Genomic DNA, 20,748 nt, shown 5'->3' with positions numbered 1-20,748 from the left:
AATCGAAACGTAACGATGTGGTTAGGGCAAGAGAAGCCGTGATGTATAATAGCCGGAGTGCGACTAGGCGAGACAAACTCTTTGTTTTTTTCGGTAAAGTCACGTAGGTAAAAAATGAAATAAAAATAAATTAAATCACGACGTTTCGGAGGCAACAGAAGCTTCCGTCTTCAGGTGGCACCGTCAAAGCAAAATTACTGTATCAAGTGATACACCTGATGACGGAAGCTTGTGTTGCCTCCGAAACGTCGAGATTTAATCTATTTTTATTAAATTTTTTACATACGTGACTTTACCGAAAAAAACAAAGAGTATGGACCCTTGCAGTCACGAAAACTTCAAATCTAAGCGAGACAAAGCGAATATTGGGGCCCCATCTGACCGACTGCCGCACCGCCCGAGCTGATAATCTCGTGACTGAACCGCTGGGTTCAACGTCCATCACGTGGCAAATGTAGTCGATGCTTTTGCACTAAAGTTGACCGATGGCACCGTGGCTGCGGGGACTCGCGACGGCCACGAGAGAGAGACACTCAACCAGCGCTGGTCATGTTCGAAGGCTAAGAACGCGTCCACGGAGTAGACGACAAATAATAAAATGTAGCCGGGTACAATTTTAAGTCCGGCGATCGACCTCATCGGCTAATTGTCCCTGTCCCAACTCGGATGTAGAGCCAAAAATGCGCGACACATTTGTCAATCACGCAGCGTGGCCTTAAAAAGAAACGAATAATAGGCGACGTTTCGGGCAATTGCCCTTCAGCATGAGCACATAAATCATGAATATATTTATTCACGTGCAATGAAGAAGGTTCATCACCCGACACATTGATTATTATTATAAAGCTCCATTTCTAAGGCCAGTGTTGTTATTGACAAATGTGTTGAATGTATGTTGTTAATTGCGCTTGTGCAAGGCTGCCAACAACAAAGCAGCAGCAACAATAGCTAAAGCAGCAGCAGCAGCAGAAGAAGCAGCAGCAACAGAAGCAGTAAGATCAGCAGCAGCAACAGCAGCAGCAACAGCAAAAGCAGCAACAGCAGCAGCAACAACAGCTAAAGCAGCAACAGCAGCAGCAGAAGAAGCAGCAGCAACAGAAGCAGCAACATCAGCAGCAGCAACAGCAGCAGCAACAGTAGCAGCAACAGCAGCAGCAACAGCAGAAGCAGCAGCAACAGCAGCAACAGCAACAACAGCAGAAGAAGTAGCAGCAGCAAGAGCAACAGCAACAACAGCAGCAGCAGCGGCTTCACCAACGTAATTTTTGGTTTGTTTGTTTATTGTCAAGCCAGGCCGGCACCGCGTGAACTCTTGACCTCGAAGCCCGTGATGGCGATCTGGTGCATGGAGTCGTTGACGGCTTTGAGGATGCTCAGCATGCCGGCGAGGGCCTCCTCCAGCTCCTGCGTTCCCGCCGAGTTCTTGCTGCACTTGAGCATCTCCTGCACAGCGCACCGCGGACAGAGAGAGAACCCTTGGAGCGCAGCGAGCAGAGTGCAGAGGCGGTCCGGTCACCCGCCGGTGGTGGTGGTGGGTTGTCTAATACCGTGGCGCCGGGCTAGATGAGCCCGAACTCTTATCGGAGAACGGGCGCGCACTTGCACGCGGAGTTGTAATCTGGAGGCCGCCGGTTTTATTTTTGTTTGTTGAATGTCCCCGCGTCTGTCGAGCCAGTGGTGGCGGTACGGATGGGTACCGCCACCGAGCTAGGCGGCCGGCGGGTGGCGTGCGGTGGGGTAAAGTGTGGATGCTCCTACCTCTCCCAAGACATCCGTCCGGCGTGGAAGGGTAGGCCAAACAACCCTCCAGGTGGGCTCCCATTGAACAGTTTATGACTGCTCTGCTCTTTGTTAGTTGATTTGTTTACACTTGTGATCTAAGAGTGTTTCCCCAAAACTTGAAGGCAGTTCTGTTTTGAGCACTGACTCCGCAGGTTTCAGTTCACCGGCCAGGACCTCTTTCATCTCATTCAGGAAAGGCAGTTGACTACAAAACGAAGTCCGCATGAATCTCAGAATATTTCTCAAAACCAGAATATTTATTTATACTGGAGGAATCCGATGAGCTATCAAGCTCTTCTTCCATTGATAAATCTACAAGAGCCGTTCGATTTTGTTGTGATTTGCATCTTACTTCACAAAATAAGCAAGAAAAACCATGCACATGCGCGGATTATTTAATGCTTTCCATCATGTGATTGTCCTCAGAAGTATCCAACTGGCAGTACGGATGCCCGGGAGGTAGCGACCAGGGCATTACGAGTTTGCATATTTTCAAGATATATTTTTACACAACACGATTTCATCCTGAAGTTTTTCTCTCTCACAATCGGAACACACCTGCACAAGGGCTAGGGTGCTCCTCCCCATTACGGGCGGACAGACGGACAGGACAGACGGACGGAGCTTAGACAAAATTATTTCGAGCCCCGTTGCGGCGTGTTACGGCAGGACTTGAGTTAACGACGGATCGCGGACTTCCGTGACGGTGGACGGGAGTCGATGCGAGGCACACGGCGAAGTCCGTACCTTGAGCAGGAGCTGGTACTTGGTGATCCTTTGCACCGGCTTCAGGAGGTACGAGTCCAGGGCGAGCTTGTGGTCCAAACGGCGCTGACACTCCTGAACGCAAAATGCATTGAACAAATGAACGAGTGCAAGCCTCGTGCAACATGACCCAGGAAACGTCCGAGTGGCCAAGCCGGATAACTTTTTTCGTTTCATATGCGGGTGACACAACCTAGCGGCGCCGTGTTCGCCACCTGTCGCAAAGATGCACGGTTCGTAAAGCCAGTGGCCGCCCCGGTTAATTCCACTTGTGCGCACGAAGTGTTTAAACGTACGAAGCAAACGTCTGCTTCGCAGGTGGGCAAAACTAAATGGCGCGATGTCATTCGCAAGTGTAGTCCATCGCGTGTCAGCATCCAAAAACATTGAGAGTGACGGAAATGTGCGTCTCGTTTCAATATCTTATTCCCCTTCCTCTGTTCGGACGTCCATCGCGAACAATGATGGCTGCGGAGAACGGTGGGTAGCAGCATTTTCCCAGCGCACTGGTGGAATGAGAGGCCAGCCCTTAAGCCGAAGCATCGGCCGCACGACGAGTTGTTGGTCTGCAGTGTTTTTTTTTAATTTGAACAGATGAGGCCCACTGAGGAATGTAGCTATTTTTCAGAAGTGACCTGGCCATGAATTATTGCTCAACGAGGCGGCTTATCGCGTGAAAAATCTGTCGCGGCCAAATACTCGTTCAAAATGTGGAGGGAAATACCGGAGGAACCGGAGAAAAAAAAATCTACTCTACCACAGGGAGAGAGAGACACGCAAACTCAGGGTCGGGATCGAACCCACGACCCCCTGCATACCGGGCAAGGTAGTTAACATCTCGATTTAAAGCTTTCGTGACTGCAGGGATTCATCTTCTTGGTTCTTTCGGTAAAGTCACGTAGAAGGGAAATAATAAAATAATAAAAATAAAACATAATAAAATCATTCTCACGACGTTTCGGCCACAACGTAAGCAGCCGTCCTCAGGTCTGTCGGAAAGACAGCGTCTGAATGGGCACCACCAGGCTTGGCAGCGTATATTTAAGCTGGGTTGGAGGGGGGAAGGGGCGCCTTGACAAAGGAATTTGCATATCAAGAAAAATTTAGCATATTTATGGGAAATGACCTGTTCTTCACCTGAGGACGGCTGCTTGCGTTGTGGCCGAAACGTCGTGAGAATTATTTTATTATGTTTTATTTTTATTATTTTATTATTTCCCTTGTACGTGACTTTACCGAAAGAACCAAGAAGATAGTTAACATCTCTTCACTGTGGCGCCCCTGGAATATAAAGATGCCGTGACAGAAGTGACTTGAGCTCCCTGTCATTGGGACCACAGCGACTACGGTGGGCAGGCCTCATGACGTTGCCTCCTCTGGCACCCGATTGGCGCGGCCAAGATTCTTGCAAGTGGACGGACAAATATTGTTTTGCGGGACATTTCGAAGTGGAAGGAGTCGCGTGGCAATGGGTCATCACATCCCGTCGATCGTGACAAGAGCATTGGGAATGTATGTATCCATAGTAGTGGGTTTTTTGGGTTGGATCGCGTAAATATATAAATGTGTCGTTAAACCCGCCACCACCCGACACAGCCAACTAGTAAGGGTTGTCACGTAAACAGAACGTGGCCAATTCGTCACTAGTACAGCACACCGGTGTGTTGGAGAGCCAAGCCACAACATTTACAATCTGAGTACGACGTTTTGCCAGTAATTACAACTAGCTTCATCAGGCGACAGCCAGATTTGTGGAGAAGTCTAACTGTATGTATGTTGTATGTATATTTAACTTCTTTCACACTGTACATAGCCAACCGTGCTAATCGGAGGTTACCATGAACTAAACACAAAAAGCAGTGTTAAATAAATGAGTTCTCAATCAAGACGCTTTCAAAGTGCATTGCCTCCAGTGGCTTCCTAATATCGGAATGACGAGCGTTCCAGATGGCCGCAGAAGCGCGTCTGAAAGCGCCACGCGATGCGGTGGCCACCGTCTTTGTTCGATGGCTTAGCCACAAGCGGCTGTTGCGGCTGCTGCTGCTGCTGCTGCGGCTACGAGGGGAAGGCGAGGAGCGAATGTGGGCCACGGTGATGCCGATGCTCGTGACCTGGGCACCTGGAAGAAAGCGGCATCGGCGAACTGCCTCCACACGGCCTCCGAGCGGGGCTTGTTCTGGCAGTACTTCTCGTAAATCTGGAAGTCTTCTTTCTGCGTTGGGAATGGATCAGCCGAAGAAGAAGAAAAAAAGCACAAATGCACAAAATCAACAACAACAAACACCCCACACTCTCACGCGACTGTCATCGACGCCGCGTGATGATACATGCGTTATACGTATCCTGTATACGTAAATAAAAATGGGTACTAAATAACAGGCTGACATTACGGGCAATGACATTTTTAACGATTTCAGTCCAACACACAATCTCCAAATGTACAGGCATCAGGGGTCGGGATCGAACCCACGACCTCTTGTATACCCGGCGAGGTAGTCAACATCTCGCCACCGTGGCGCCCCCATTCTCCCCGCTTCTTTGAGCCACTTCACCGAGTGGGAAGGAACTCTGCCACCTGGAGAGAACCCACACCTAACGAGGAGCTACTGATCAATAATCGTCCTTACAAACTGTACAGCAGCCCCACTTTCTGTACTGCCACTCCCCCACTCCCCCCCTCCCCCCATTGCACTTACTCTTTGTAGGAAGCACCTTCCGATGAGCTCCGGTTGGTCAACGTACGCTTCCAGCTCGCGCAAGAACACGCTGCAAAGAGACAGAATCGTAATCTTTATTCAGCCTGGGAGAAATCCGAAGAGCAACAAAGCTCTTTTTCGCACAGAAGTCCGGACGAACGGACGGCGCCGCGGCTTCCATCGTCGTCACCGTCAGGATGCGTCGATTTAAAGCAATGTGTACGTTACACGCATTGAACCACGCGTGGAAGAATCGATCTCTTAGGAATTTATTAAGAACGTTAATAAACGCTGCAACTTTATATACATGTATTCTTATAATTAGAAAAATGAACAACTTCGGCGACCCAGTTTGTGTGGCTGCTTAGCAGCTTGCCTGCAGTCCACGGCGGGCAAAGATTCGTAGGAGAGATGCACGCGTAGGGACAGAAATAGGAACACATGGATTCGATAACATGTGCAGCTTAATGACGTCATCCAGACTATTAAAAGATGTAAGGGGTCCATAATAGAGTTTTTTCGGTTAGATCACGTAAATATAAATGTGTCGTTAAAACCCGCCGCCACAGGGTGGGTTTTAACGACACATTTAAATCTTGATTTGAAGCTTTCGTGACTGCAGGAATCCATACTCTTTGGTTCTTTCGGTAAAGTCACGTAGGTAGAAAATAAAATAAATCACGACGTTTCGGGCGCAACACAAGCGTCCGTCATCAGGTGGGAAAGCCGAAACGTCGTGATTTATTTTATTTTATACCTACGTGACTTTACCAAAAGAGCCAAAGAGTATGGACACATCTTCTTGGTTCTTTCGGTAAAGTCACGTAGAATGGAAATAATAAAATAATAAAAATAAAACATAATAAAATAATTCTCACGACGTTTCGGCCACAACGCAAGTCAGACTCTGTCTTCTCGACAGACCTGTTCTTCACCTGAGGACGGCTGCTTACGTTGTGGCCGAAACGTCTTGAGAAATATTTTATTATTTTTATTATTTTATCATTTCCATTCTACGTGACTTTACCGAAAGAACCAAGAAGATGAATCCCTGCAGTCACGAAAGCTTTAAATCGAAGTATGGACACATTTATATATTTACGCGATCTAATCCATAACCCCTCTATTAGGGATGATATTGCTCGTGAAAGCCGACGTGTTAAACAGATGTAAGGGGGCTTGGCAGGAAGCATCGGCAGAATGTGCGATGGCCTCTTTCCATGAATAATAAACTAAACTATTTTTTATTTGACCAGGAAAGGCCCCACTGAGCTATGTAGCTCTATTTTCAGAAGCGACCTGGCCACAAATTTTAGCTCAACGAAAGTGGCTTATCAATGTTAAAATTTATAGCAGCCAAATACTCTAAACGCACGTCGATTCACCGTTTGCCAGTAAAAAATATAGGCGTCATCCGGTCCAACACCCTGTGAGATAAGGCTCTAAGGAAAGCTGTCTCGGGTGTGGACCAATCAACTTTAAAGACAGTGCATACATTATCAGTTATGTTTTTTGTTTGCATTATGACTACAGGTATTGTGGTCTATGCAACACATGACTCCTTGTAAAAAAATCAAAGGTGTCAGTTTTGTTGCCAGATAAAAGGGCAAAAAAACAATTATCGCACGTCAATTGTAAATGTGGAGGGTAACACCGCAGGACCCCGAGAGAAAGACCGGGGAGAAAGACACGCAAACTCCAAATATAGAGCAGGCGTCAGGGTCAGGATCAAACCCACGCCCTCCTCCATACCAGGCGAGGTAGTAAACATTTCGTCACCACGCCAACCCAATAATGATGATCGATTGGCAGCCAAGGTTTGGAACGAGTCAACGGGCATGCCCATGGAGGAGATGGAGCAAAATGAAATCAACTCGTACGCGGGCTCCGAGTAGATATTACTCCGCAGAACTGTGAGAGATGGTGATGTATGTTGAACTTCTTTCACACCGTACGTAGCCAACCGTACTAATTGGAGGCGCAGGGTGGGGTGGGGGGGACAAAAAACTAAACACAAATGGCTTGGAGAGGCCTTCATCCAGCAGTGGATTGACCATGGCTTTTGTGACTATGTACTGTGGTATGTTTCACAACAGTCAGCTGCAACACAACATGTATGCGTGACCATGTGCTTTGGACTGTGCCATCGTTTCATTGTTAGGTTATGGGGGGGAGGGGGTGGGTGGTTAGCTGGAGTGTTTCAGTGACAGCCAGTGTAAGCTGAGCCCTGGAGTAATGGTACAGTCCAAACGTGCACGTCTCAAGGGTGGCTTCAAATGTCCAGCAATTACAGAACAAAACAATTTCACGTCCAGTACACGCGTACACAGAACGTACGACAAGGAGAAACGCGCATCCACCAATAACGCTGCCCTAACAGGGTGAGAAATGGCCTTTCTTCACAGCGCATGAAGGGCCAATTCCCAAACAGATCGGCGATTACATTTTTTTACATTTTAGCATCATTGGCGTTGCCCCTGAGCGTATGGAGCTTTTGTTACTTGGGTGTTTACCCACCATTGTCAAAGCCATATGTCAACAAGGATAACATCCCTGCTGTTGCCTTCAGCAGACTTTGGGTCACGTGGTGGTGGTGTTCTCCGACACCAACAAACAACAACAACAACAGCCTCCGCCGTTCGCCACTAAGTCACGGTGATGTCACCACGACGCTTGCGCCATGCACGTTGAGGCCACCGTGAAGTGACGATGGGCCGCTGGCAGGAGGCCACGGCACAGAGCCAGGTTGCCATGGGTTGACTGACTGAGATGGTGGGCAGATGCACCAAAGACAAAGATCACCCCTATAGCCTTGAACAGACTTTTGGGGCAAGTGCTGTTAGCGAGCGCCTGTTAAGGCCTGGCACTGCGCACAAGGGGGTGGGTGGCCAGCACCACGCCCGGCCGCCTTTGTCTCCCGAGTGGTGACGTTTACACACCGCACCCAGGTACTCATTTGAGGTTGAGTGGACCTAGGCGAGGAGGCCCAGGACCGGTTCAGATAATCGTCACTGGTGTTGGCCGTGAGCGGGAATCGAACTCGGGTCAACGGGTTCGTAGCGCAGACTGCTACACGTTTGCTCACCCTGGCAGATGAATCCACATAAACACACTGGGTGCTGATGATTCATTCTGCCTTGGTTATGACATTGGTGGAATTCAACGTCCCACAGACCTCGGCAATGTCAGAGTGACACTCACTCGCACTCTCACACACTGACAATGACACACACGCACAAAGACAAAACACATTCCTGCGGAGGGAGCTGGTAGGAACGTTGGGTTGCTCGGTCAATGGCCAGGGTCAACGGCGGCGTGGTGTATTCCGCAATAATGGCCGACTGTGAGGGCGGGCACAAGCCGGCGTGAGTAGGTTAAACGTTGAGTTTTATAAGGGCACCACGGGTTGACCAGCCCCTCCCCACCCAGCCCCACCCCTCCTACCCCCCACCCAGCCCCTCCCAACCCTCCCCACCCAGCCCCTCCCCAGCCTCCCCACCCAGCCCCTCCCCACCCAGCCCCTCCCCTCCCCACCCAGCCCCTCCCCTCCCCACCCTCCCCACCTAGCCCCTCCCCACCCTCCCCACCCAGCCCCTCCCCAGCCTCTCCACCCAGCCCCTCCCCACCCTCCCCTCCCCACCCAGCCCCACCCTCCCCACCCAGCCCCTCCCCACCCAGCCCCACTCTCCCCACCCAGCCCCACCCTCGCCACCCTCCCCACCCAGCCCCTCCCCATCCTCCCCTCCCCACCCAGCCCCTCCCCACCCAGCCCCTCAATCCCCACCCAGTCCCTCCCTGCACAACGGACGGACGGACACAATAATCCCTGTGGGCTGGTGTAACCAGGAGGATCCTACCAGTAAAAACACGTAGCATTTGTAGTGACAGAACGGTCACTACTGTGTTGGCCCGTACGAGGGCTGGGGGCCCCAAGGGGGTGCCTGGGGGGTCACGTGCTGGAGGGATCCGGACCTTCCCAGAGGTGGGGGGAAGTGAGGCGTGGCCTGGGAAGTGAGGCGTGGCCTGGGAAGGGAGGCGTGGCCTGGGCGGAGCCGGCCACGCCAGAGAGACGAGATATAAGGGTGGTGTGAAGGCAGAGCAGGGCTGTTCCTGAGAAGAATGAAGACACCTCGTGAAGATGCCAGAAGAGAAGACCTACAGTGAGCGGACTGCCAGCAGCCACCTGGCTGGGTCACGCTGGAGAGAGACTAAAATACAATGGTGTGTTAGCTAGTGTAGGTCGGTGGTCACCACCCTATGTGTAGAGTAAGAGTAACTGTTGAATAAACGTTGTGTTAATTAATAAATGAGTGTTGCCTCCCAAGAAGTGTGTGCGCCTAAATTGAACCCATTACATTTGGTGTCAGAAGTTGTGGAAAAATAAATATTGCTAGGTGTTATCCTAGGGAAGTAAAATGGGCACACGAAAAACAAATATAAAACTCATCTGGACGTCTTCGTACGACGGGGATGGTGTGACGACCATCCTTCGGACAGCCCCGGGGATGGCAGCCCCGGTGACAGAGAGAGAGAGAGAGATGGCGCTGCACGCGGAGCGGCGGGACTTGCATCGCACTGCTGCTTCGCCGCCATCGGGAACGGAGCGACGGAGCCGCGGCGAGAGGACACCATCGTCGCTGCGGTGGCTGGCGGGGGAGGCCCGGGCATGCGGGCCACGCGGTGGGCCCGCCATTTCGGCGGCTGGTCGGGGCGCTGTTCCCGCCAAAACGCCGTTCCCGCCATTTCGGCGGCTGGTCGGGGCGCTGTTCCCGCCAAAACACCGCTCCTGCTGCCGAAATGCCGCTCCCGCCGACATCAACGCCTGCAGAGGGGGAGTTCCAGCCTTCTGCTCGAGCGTGAGAGGTGGATGGGTTCGCAACAGCAGGCCGTGTTCACCATCAAAGATTCTTCGGGCCGTTCCAGTGCTCCACCTTGCCGCCCTCCGCTATACACAGTTTGCCAGGCGAGTTATGACTTGACAAGCACCCGGCCCCAATAAAAATAATAATAATAACTTCACCCATCTTGCGTGTGCCGGGTTGCGATCGCGGGTGGTTTTTTTTTACTCGCTGGGTTGCGGAACGTGTTCGTCCGGTTGTGTGCGTGAGAAATTGACGCGGCGACCAGTGTTTGTTGTTAATTACGGCGTCGAGATCGGTATCTTCTGCGTGTAGTTAATGATTAATTCGTTGTTGGTGTCCCGAGTTCCGTGGATATCCTGTATGTTGCCGTGTTAATGACTCGTGTTGTTACATCGTTGTGTTGCGAAATCACCATTGTTATTGTGTATACTGTATGGAGTTTCGCTCGTGATTGTCACTTGCAACTGTCAGAAACTTTGATCGTCATTGTTAACAGTGTATGGAATGTTGGGTACTTGCTTGTGATTATTTACTATGTACGGATTGTCTGGAGTATTGATTGTGTGTGTTGCCATGTGGGGACTGGATGGTGCATTGTGCCAAATGATTGACTGTACGAACTTCGTATACTGCATATACTGTATTAATCAATTCGGCGATTCTTGGGGTTTGTGTACAGTTTTTTTCTCTCAAAATTCGAATGCCCTGAGTCCCATGGTTAATGTTGAAGGGGATTTTGAAGTGACAGGTTCGGTTTGTTTCAAACTCACTGGTTGGTTCCTGTCCGTTGTTGCACAGATGATGTCTTTTGTGCGGGAATGCTCCTTGTGTTCTACATGGATCGGGGGTGCGTTTCCGTTAATTGCCGTCAAATTGCATTGCTCTCTCCACTCGGTTGGTACAGCTGCATTGCTGCAATGCGAGTCTCGGAGATGATGTGTACGGATACGGGATGTGAGGTGTATTGTTGTGACCATTGAATATTCGGGATCGTCACAAATTGTGCGTACCTGTTCGGCATTGGATCAGTTCTGTGGGGGATCATAATTCAAATTGTATGTGTTGTGATGGTGTTAAATTGCGATGGTGACATGCTGCCAGGGATTTGGAATTGTGGTGCTGGCTGTCACTTATCTTGGGGCGCAGATCCTGACCAGGATGGCCCAGTGAGTGTTGCGTGTCTAACATGAACGTTGTGGTCCCGTCATGCAATGGCTGACGGCTTGACCTGACAGCCCGGAGCTTGAAACACTCCGTGGTATGTCTAGCCTAGTGGGCTGTGCGCTCACATGGCTCGGAGAGTGTGGTCCCGTCATGCTGTGCCTGACGGCTTGACCTGACAGCCCGGAGATTGAAACACTCCGTGGCATGTCTAGCCTAGTGGGCTGTGTGCTCACATGGCTCGGAGTGTGTGGTCCCGTCATGCAATGGCTGACGGCTTGACCTGACAGCCCGGAGAGCGAGACACTCTGTGGCTTGTCTAGCCTTGTGGGCTGTGCGCTCACATGGCTCAGGGAGGGTGGTCCCGTCATGCTATGGCTGACAGCTTGACCTGACGGCTCGGAGGTTGAGACCCTCTGAGGCGCGTTGAAACAGTGGGCTGGAGATTCGTAAGGTTCGGGTGGAGTTGGCCTGTTACGTTGAGACTGTTTCCCTCAGTTGTTAGGGTGCATGTTGTGCAGTGAGTGAACGATGGGTCGTCTCAGCTCGGTCGGTACAGCTATATGCTGCGATGCGAGTCTGGGAGAGAGACTGGGTCATCTCAGCTCGGTCGGTACAGCTATATGCTGCGATGCGAGTCTTGGAGAGAGACTGGGTTAAAATCCCACCGATATGGCCGACGTGTGCTACTGGTTGTGACGCCGCGTCGGAAAGGCGGTGGGGGGGTAACATGGAAATCCCCCCCCCCGATATGGCCGACGCGTGCTACTGGTTGTGACGCCACGTCGGAAAGGCGGTGGGGTGGTAACATGGAAATTCCCCCCCCCGATATGGCCGACGCGTGCTACTGGTTGTGACGCCACGTCGGAAAGGCGGGGGGGGTGCTAACGGGTGACTGTCATTGCATGCGTGATTCTAACGGTGGGGGGGCTGTGCTGTAGCGTAAGTGGGTTAGCCAGTTTTCATATATATTTGTTGTTAATTCCCCGTTTTCTATGCGGTTCCCTTTTACCCTCGTCGATTCTGTATATATTACGTGATTGTATTTCTTATCGGTCGCCGGTCATTTATTGATGTTGCTGGTTCGGAGGCACACCTTTTCGATGTTCACAGTTGTGTTACAGCCGGGGACGGCTGTGTGTTTATACAGGAGGGGGTGATGTAGTGACAGAACGGTCACTACTGTGTTGGCCCGTACGAGGGCTGGGGGCCCCAAGGGGGTGCCTGGGGGGTCACGTGCTGGAGGGATCCGGACCTTCCCAGAGGTGGGGGGAAGTGAGGCGTGGCCTGGGAAGTGAGGCGTGGCCTGGGAAGGGAGGCGTGGCCTGGGCGGAGCCGGCCACGCCAGAGAGACGAGATATAAGGGTGGTGTGAAGGCAGAGCAGGGCTGTTCCTGAGAAGAATGAAGACACCTCGTGAAGATGCCAGAAGAGAAGACCTACAGTGAGCGGACTGCCAGCAGCCACCTGGCTGGGTCACGCTGGAGAGAGACTAAAATACAATTGTGTGTTAGCTAGTGTAGGTCGGTGGTCACCACCCTATGTGTAGAGTAAGAGTAACTGTTGAATAAACGTTGTGTTAATTAATAAATGAGTGTTGCCTCCCAAGAAGTGTGTGCGCCTAAATTGAACCCATTACACATTTAACAGACTGTTGTGGCAAGTGCTGTTAGCGAGCACCTATGAAGAACGGCATGGCACGCAAGGGGAGAGGGTTGCCAATGCCACGCCCAGCTGCCTGACTCCTCAGTGCTGACGTTTACACACCGCACCAGATACGAATTTAAGGCTGGGTCGACCTAGGGGAGGTCCATAACTGGTTCAAATATTCACTGCCACTGTTATTGGTCGTGAACGGGAATCGAACTCGGGTGGCCGGGTTCATAGGGCAGCATGCTAACCGCTGCACCACCACTCCCCAACACCCGCGGGGACAAATACAAAGAACCCCCGTGTAGCCTTAACGTCCTGTTGGGGCAATTGCTGTTAGCGAGCACCTATGAAGGCTGCACGGCACACAGAGGGGTGGGTGGCCAACACCACGCCCGACCGCCTTTGTCTCCCCAGTGGCGATGTTTACACACCACACCAAGATTATCATTTGAGGCTGAGTCGACCTAGGGGAAGCCCAGGACCGGTTCAGAAAATCGTCACTCGTGTTGGCCGTGAGCGGGAATCGAACTCGGGTGGCCGGGTTCGTCGCGCTAACCGCTGCACCGCCACTCCCCGACACCTGTGAACGGACACACGCAATTACACGCGCGCACTCGAGCACACGAGCCCGCGAAGATGACTCTGTATTTCTGAACGCCATCGCAGTGCGAATTTATCATTGCACGCCGCCGCTGCTACTTGTCAACGATGGCGTGAACACGCGAAGGAGCTAGGACGTGACGCCTTGGGCGAGCAACGCAGCCAGCGCAGCAGAAGCGTCTCGAGATGATCCAAATTTAATTTCTCTCGCCGAGGAGAGATTTCCCCAGCAGGCAGCAGCGCCACGGTGTCACGCCCACGTTGCCTCCTTGGGGTCCGATCCGTGTTTTACAAAAGCCCGTGTCGTCCATATAACTGGTGGAGGGGTGGGGGGGATGGTGGAAAGTTGCGTGCCGTGCAATTGTTTGCTCGGCCGCTGCTGGTAGAAGAACCTCCACCAGAGGGAGCTCTAGACAGCCCTTGTAGAGGGGTACTTGGCCTACTTTGCTCCCACCTCTTCCCCAAGCCGATCGCCTAAACTCCGGTGAGATTTCGGAGCATGTGAGCAGCGCTCCAAGAGTAGGGTGGGTGAGTTGTTGTGACCTACAGTGTGGTGAGTTGGTGGGTGAGTGGGTGGGTGAGTGGGTGGGTGAGTGGGTGAGTGAGTTGTTGTGACCTGCAGTGTGATGAGTGGGTGAGTGGGTGAGTTGTTGTGACCTGCAGTGTGATAAGTGGGTGGGTGGGTGAGTTGTTGTGACCCCTGCAGTGTGGTGAGTGGGTGAGTGAGTGGGTGGGTGAGTTGTTGTGACCTGCAGTGTGATGAGTGGGTGGGTCAGTGGGTGGGTGAGTGGGTGGGTGAGTGGGTGGGTGGGTGAGTTGTTGTGACCCCTGCAGTGTGGTGAGTGGGTGAGTGAGTGGGTGGGTGAGTTGTTGTGACCTGCAGTGTGATGAGTGGGTGGGTGAGTGGGTGGGTGAGTGGGTGGGTGGATGAGTTGGTGTGACCTGCAGTGTGATGAGTCGGTGAGTGAGTGGGTGGGTGAGTTTTTGTGGCCGCAGTGTGATGAGTCGGTGAGTGAGTGGGTGGGTGAGTTGTTGTTACCGCAGTGTGATGAGTCGGTGAGTGAGTGGGTGGGTGAGTCGTTGTGACCTGCAGTGTGGTGGATGAACACAGTGGTAGAGTCAGTGTCTTATTGTCCTTCCCCCGCACCTCCGATTAGCACGGTTGGCTACGTACGGTGCGAAAGAAGTTCACTGTACAAATGTCCATACGCAGAGATTGAGTCCTCAACGCGGCTGGAGGACTCAATTCGCGGAAGTTCAAGGGGCGAGTAAACGACGGTAGTAGCGATAGAAGAGTGATGAAGAGGCGATTGCCCGCTGGTGAGCGAGTGGCTGGCGCGAAATCGACAGCCGTCGCGCGAGTTGCCGGGTGCACGACCGCATTCGAGTCTCCGTCTGCCTGCCGAGCGGTGCGCTCTCAAACCTGTTGTGGAAGGAGTAAATCTCCGGCAAGTTGCCGAAAAGCGCCTCCGTCTTGTTTCGCAGCTGAGCCGGGATGAGGCACTCCATCTCCGGGTCCTCGAAGTGGTTCGCGTAGCCCTGCAAAGGCACCGACAGCGTTGACAAGCCACGAGCGAAGACGTTGAATGGGCGATGAGCGTTGAGGCTCCTCTGCCGTTTCGGAAACCCCGGGGCGCACAAAGTCGAACTCATTTTATCGAACCCGGTGAGATGTAATGGGGGTCAGTAAAAGAATGAGTTGTAATGGGAGTCAGTAAAGGAATGAGTTGTGATGGGAGTCAGTAAAGGAATGAGTTGTAATGGGAGTCAGTAAATGAATGAGTTGTAATGGGGGTCAGTAAATGAATGAGTTGTGATGGGAGTCAGTAAATGAATGAGTTGTGATGGGAGTCAGTAAATGAATGAGACGTCAGTCAGTAAACCAATCGTGGTGGCCGCTGTTATCGACATGCACGCGTGCAACACATAAGATGTGTGGCACGCTCACCATCCACGCCATGAATGACAACAGGCTGCGTCTCTATCAAATGTTTGAGCAACGTAAACGTGACGCGCAAAGATCGCTCACTTGCCTATTGTCAAATCAAACATATTTGTGTCCAGAACGAGAGCAAGCCGATGACATTTAAAGGCGCCGCTTCCTGAAACTCACGATCGTTGACATCGTGGCCCTCATGGCTTTGTGGCATCTCCATTCAACAAGAGCGTCGGACGCTCAATGTGCCTTGGCTGAATATAACTCACTGAATGAGGTCAAATACACTTGTTTCCTTAAAATGTCAAGTCAAGGCACCAGCGCAGCAAGACACTCCTGTGTGAATCGTCCGAGGAGAACGCAACTGAAATGCCACGTGGATAACTTTATCGTCCAGCGATAACGCCGTCAAGATGTAACACACAAGTGGAAATATTGAATTTGCGCGCTCAAATGTCACTGCCTGCAAGGTCACCGATTTCCATTCTAATTCAGTTGAGTCGTTCCTATTTGGCCTAATCCTTTTTTGTATTGGATATCAAGATTTGGCTCATTGAGTCCACGATATGCAGTATGGCAATCCGCCTAGCACCTCCGATTATCACGGTTGGCTCCGCACGGTGCAAAAGAAGTTCTGTATCGGAGGCGGCAGAAGGCAGCAGTCAGTGGCTCTGGATGAAGAGGAAAGACCCCAGCTGGGCCCCAAAGTGAGAGGGCCAGGAGGTATGCAGTCAACAATGCTTGACTCAGGGATGAGGACGCCCCTGCCATGCATAGTCCCATGGGATGTTGGCTATCAACAACAAGGCAACTCCTATGACTAATTGGGAATGGGACGCAAGCGTAGGATTGATCACCCTGTCGCTGGCCGCCTTTGGGGAGGGTGTATAGTATGAAAGGCCGAAACACCCTAGGACCCAAAGGTTCACTACTGACGATGCGCTCCCCAAATTTCACCAGGCTCACTGTTCATGAACTCTTGGAAGTGCTTGCACAAAGGATAATAACATCTCATCCTGTGTTCTTTGGAATCACATGATATCAATTGAATCACTCCGTCTCCTTGGTTAGACGCCCAACTTACAGGCGTCGCTGCCCGGTGACACGAAAACACGTGACAGGTGGTGCCGCTGTGAAGTTCAACACGCGTGCACACATCTCACTCTACGAGGAGGCCACCACCATCTCCCACCCACGCTGGCGAACAGAGCGGAACGACGGGGACGTCCTTCTGGCCTTGTGTGTTATCGTCCTCATCCTCCTCAAAGACAAAAAGTACCCTTCGACCCACCTAGCTCCTGCACACGAGCTGATTTCTAAACGCCAAATCACCAGTGGATGTGCTCTCGGATGCTTGACGTTCCTTGGCTGCCATTCCTCATTATTCTTCACCCATCGGCCGTCACCACGTGGAGTGACGTGTCCTGCCCAAGCCCACTTACTTTTCTTAGCAGTTTGAATGGCGTCCTTAACCTGCCTATGTATGCTGAACTTCTTTTGCGCAGTACGTATAACCAACCGTGCTAATCGGAGATGCGGGGAAGGACAACAAACCGAACACAAACAGCAGTTCTAAACAAATTCGTTTTCAATCTGGATTTAAAAAGTGCACAGCTCCAGTGGCTTCCTAACATCGGAAGGAAGAGCGTTCCAGACGGCCACAGAAACGCACCTGAAGGCGCGCGATGCGGTGACCGTCTCTGTTCGATGGTCAGCCAAAAAACCAAAAGGCCGATGCGCACATCTCCTTGACGAATGTAAAATTAAAGACAGGCGACAGTGGTGCGATTGTGGCCTTGCGACCCAAACTATGGGCCGTACAATCAACCGCTGTCATCTGCGCCCCTTCAACGCAAGGAGGGAACAGCTGAAGCCACGCAAACTCTCTCCTGAAGCCCTCCTGTAGTGGCAGGAAGACCTCGACGTTGGCACTTAGCTCCCGAACACGTTGCAGGAATAGAATAGTGGCACCGACGCTAATCTAATTGTCGCGCTCGGCGTTCGCAGGCTGTTTACTTGGGAGCAACGCCTCCTGCGTTGCCAGCGACGAGCTGCACGCAACGTTGTTGCCAGCGTTGTGTCCGATGTTGCTCGCGGACGGAGGAATGCGCACTCAGTGCCCTATTAATCAAACCTCGGATAATGTTTACGGTACGAGGTGTAGAGCCATTTTCATCTCGAGGAACTTTACGTGTTTCTCGAGGTAAGTAGATGAGAAAAGGGAACAGGTGACACCGGGAAATGTCTTTGTTAACAGCGTCCAGAATAATATTGGGGGACCGATTTCCCATTTTGACAAATGCAGCTTTTCGTCTTATTCTTTCGCGTGGCGCTCCTCCGACTTTCGCACGGTTGGCTACGTACAGTGCGAAAGAAGCTCAGCGCACGTCCGTGCCGAGAGAAGAAACTCGACTTTTGGAACGGCGACACAAAAGAAAGCGTTGAATCCACGCCGTAGGTTCAAGCTGTTTCTTTGACAGCGGTGCTCACTGAGAGGCGGTTCACCGGCGTTCGGCCCCAACCTTGGCGAATTCACCGCTGCGTGAAGGTCGCTGTTGCCTCTCTCTCTCTCCCCTCTGATTTCAGGCGCAACCTCGCTTCCGATATCTCCGTCGGCAAAAAGGCACCGTGAGTTTCGGCCCCTTTCCCATAGGCGAGCATCTCACGCGAGCGCGGTGTTTGCGTGTTTTTTTTCCACTGAGCACGCCGTGGCTCCGTTGCCGCAAAAGGTGCAGCCCTGCAAGTGCTCACTCGTGCCACCGCTCGTGGAAGGGCCTCTGCCAGAGAATCAGAAAATTATTTATTTAGGCTGGAGGGGGAATCCGATGAGCTGTGAAGCACTCTTTCACGGATGTCCTTGGGGAGCTCTAGAGAGCTGCTTCTGGAGGGTATTTGGCCTACTCTTCCTATATTATATTATGCGGTCGAGAGCAGTGCAATAGATTTAATCAGCAAATCTGGTCGACATGGTCAGATTGACAATAGAGTCGCAATGGATTCGACATTCTCCTGCGTACAGCAGTTGGAATGCCATTCAAATGATCGTGTTTTAATGGCTTTTCGTGGGAATCAACAATACAATAATCCCGATTCATCTTCTTGGTTCTTTCGGTAAAGTCACGTAGAAGGGAAGTAATAAAATAATAAAACTAAAACATAATAAAATCAAAGAATGGTAGGAGCATACTCCGATCAGTATAACGTCACCACCCCAAACACGCAATCTGTGCTGGTGACACGGCGCAGCGGCAGCGCCGTCGCCCCATCGTCTCAGAATTTCCCAGTTCGAGTCCGGCAGGCCGTCCTGGTTATTACCGCGGCCGTATTAATCCACCGTCGCTTTCGGTTAAATAAAGGATACAACAAAAATAACGACGACGACGACAACGACGAGCGTACAAATAAAGTAGTCCCTCCGTTAACGTTTTAAATCCGTTCCACCACTGTTAACCGAAATAACTGTTCATCGAATATAGTATGAACGTTTCGCCAGCAATTAAAACTCGCATCATCAGGCGGCAGCCAATGATGTGCATTTGCTCTCCAACACACCGGCGTGCTGTACTAATAACGAATCTGCACGTTCTGTTTACGTGACAAACCTTACTAATTGGCGGTGGCGGGTGGTGGCGGGTTTAACGACACATTCATATATCTACGCGACCGAATCCAAAAAAACCTGTATGATATTGGTAGCGAAAGCCTACGTGTTAAGCGAAACTAAAATCTGTTTGCAACTCACCAGCGCCTTCATTTTATAATAGCCCCGTGCTATATGAATGGCACGCATGCCCAATACACTGAATAGTTGATAGCTGTATCATTATTATGATACAAGTCCTGCAGAGACAGGATGCAGCTGCCAAGACGCCCTGCACTATAGCACACATTGTCAGTTTAACACGTGTAGGCTTTCGCGACCAATATTATTCATAATCAACGTTTTTGGATTTAGATCGCGTTATTCATAAATGTGTCGTAACCCTCCACCACCCGACACGGCCAATCAGTAAAAAAGTGTCACGTTGACAAAAGACAAATAGTTCACTGCTTTAGCCCACCGGTGTGTTGAAGCGTGAAACCACAACATTAAAAAAAAAATTGTAAATGTTGTGGTTTCACTCTTCAACACACCGGTGGGCTAAAGTAGTTAACTATTTGTCTTTTGTCAACGTGACACTTTTTTACTGATTGGCCGTGTCGGGTGGTGGAGGGTTACGACACATTTATAAATAACGCGATCTAAACCCAAATACGTTGATTATGAAGCACACATCGTGTCGGTTTGTGAGGGTGTAATGTGGTAACAAAGCGGGGAAGGGGTGTCGGCAAAGTGTCCCCATAGGAACAGTTTTGTCCAAGGAGCTAAGTGGAGCCGTCACTTGGAAAATCAACTTTGTGGTGAAATGCTGCAGGCTCAGCATCGGCAAGTTTCCTTTTTATCATCCGCAAGCTGAGTTGTCAGTGGGCTAACAATTGTTTTTATTCCAATCGGCGCTATTAATTGCCCAAAAAAACATTTACTGCGTGGAAGAATGTGCATCTTTTTCGATTTAAAGCTTTCATGACTGCAGAGATTCATCTTCTTGGGTCTTTCGGTAAAGTCACGTGACTTTACCGAAAGAACCAAGAAAATGTGCATCCTCTTAGCGTCATAACGTAAGCAAGATCAAAAATGTCTGTATCCTTGATATATTCATAATCAACGTTTTTGGGTTTAGATCGCGTTATTTATAAATGTGTCATAACCCTCCACCACCCGACATGGCCAATCAGCAAAAAAAGTGTCACGTTGACAAAAGACAAATAGTTCACTGCTTTAGCCCACCGGTGTGTTGAAGCGTGAAACCACAACATTTACAATTTTTTTTGAGTACGACGTTTTGCTGGTAATTGCATCCAGCATCATCGGGCAATTCGCCAGAATGGTGAGGCTCTGCTCTGGCTCCCGGTCTTAAATATATTTTCAGATTTATTATGAACAAGATGCATGCAGCTCGAGTGACTGTGTATTAGTCAGAAGCTGTGTAATTAGTACGGTCTCCCGCGTGATCATATTTCACGACACACAATAAGCGAGTGATTTTCGAAGATTATCACGAGAGCAGTTACCTTTGTGACCAAAGTCTGCGTTATTGCTGTTGCGTCTTTGTACTTTTCTGCATTTGCAGAGGATAAAGATCTCTGCTATCATCCATTCAATGGGTGAACGCTGTTGCTGCGAGCAACTGAAAGTGTCGGATCGCCACGTGCACGACATTTGCGCAGTTCATTGAAATCCCGTCCTGTGCAAC

General features: G+C 50.9%; 1 protein-coding gene across 8 annotated transcripts in view; it reads right to left on the bottom strand.

Annotated features, from left to right (window-relative positions):
• Positions 1–20,748, bottom strand: part of LOC133357615 (guanine nucleotide exchange factor DBS-like) — a 198,514-nt gene that overhangs the window by 33,125 nt on the left and 144,641 nt on the right. For all 8 annotated transcript variants that reach the window (XM_061575651.1, XM_061575648.1, XM_061575649.1 and 5 more), the window contains 5 exons: positions 14,942–15,057; positions 5,244–5,313; positions 4,667–4,759; positions 2,530–2,622; positions 1,318–1,443 (listed from right to left, as the gene is read on the bottom strand). In XM_061575651.1, coding sequence (XP_061431635.1) covers positions 1,318–1,443; positions 2,530–2,622; positions 4,667–4,759; positions 5,244–5,313; positions 14,942–15,057 — 498 coding nt within the window. The remainder of the gene's footprint in view (positions 1–1,317; positions 1,444–2,529; positions 2,623–4,666; positions 4,760–5,243; positions 5,314–14,941; positions 15,058–20,748) is intronic.

This window comes from Lethenteron reissneri, chromosome 58 (genome assembly GCF_015708825.2).
Source record: "Lethenteron reissneri isolate LAM-NWPU_2019-01 chromosome 58, ASM1570882v1, whole genome shotgun sequence".
Taxonomy (NCBI): Eukaryota; Metazoa; Chordata; class Hyperoartia; order Petromyzontiformes; family Petromyzontidae; genus Lethenteron; species Lethenteron reissneri.
This window is presented reverse-complemented; position numbering and strand designations above follow the sequence as displayed.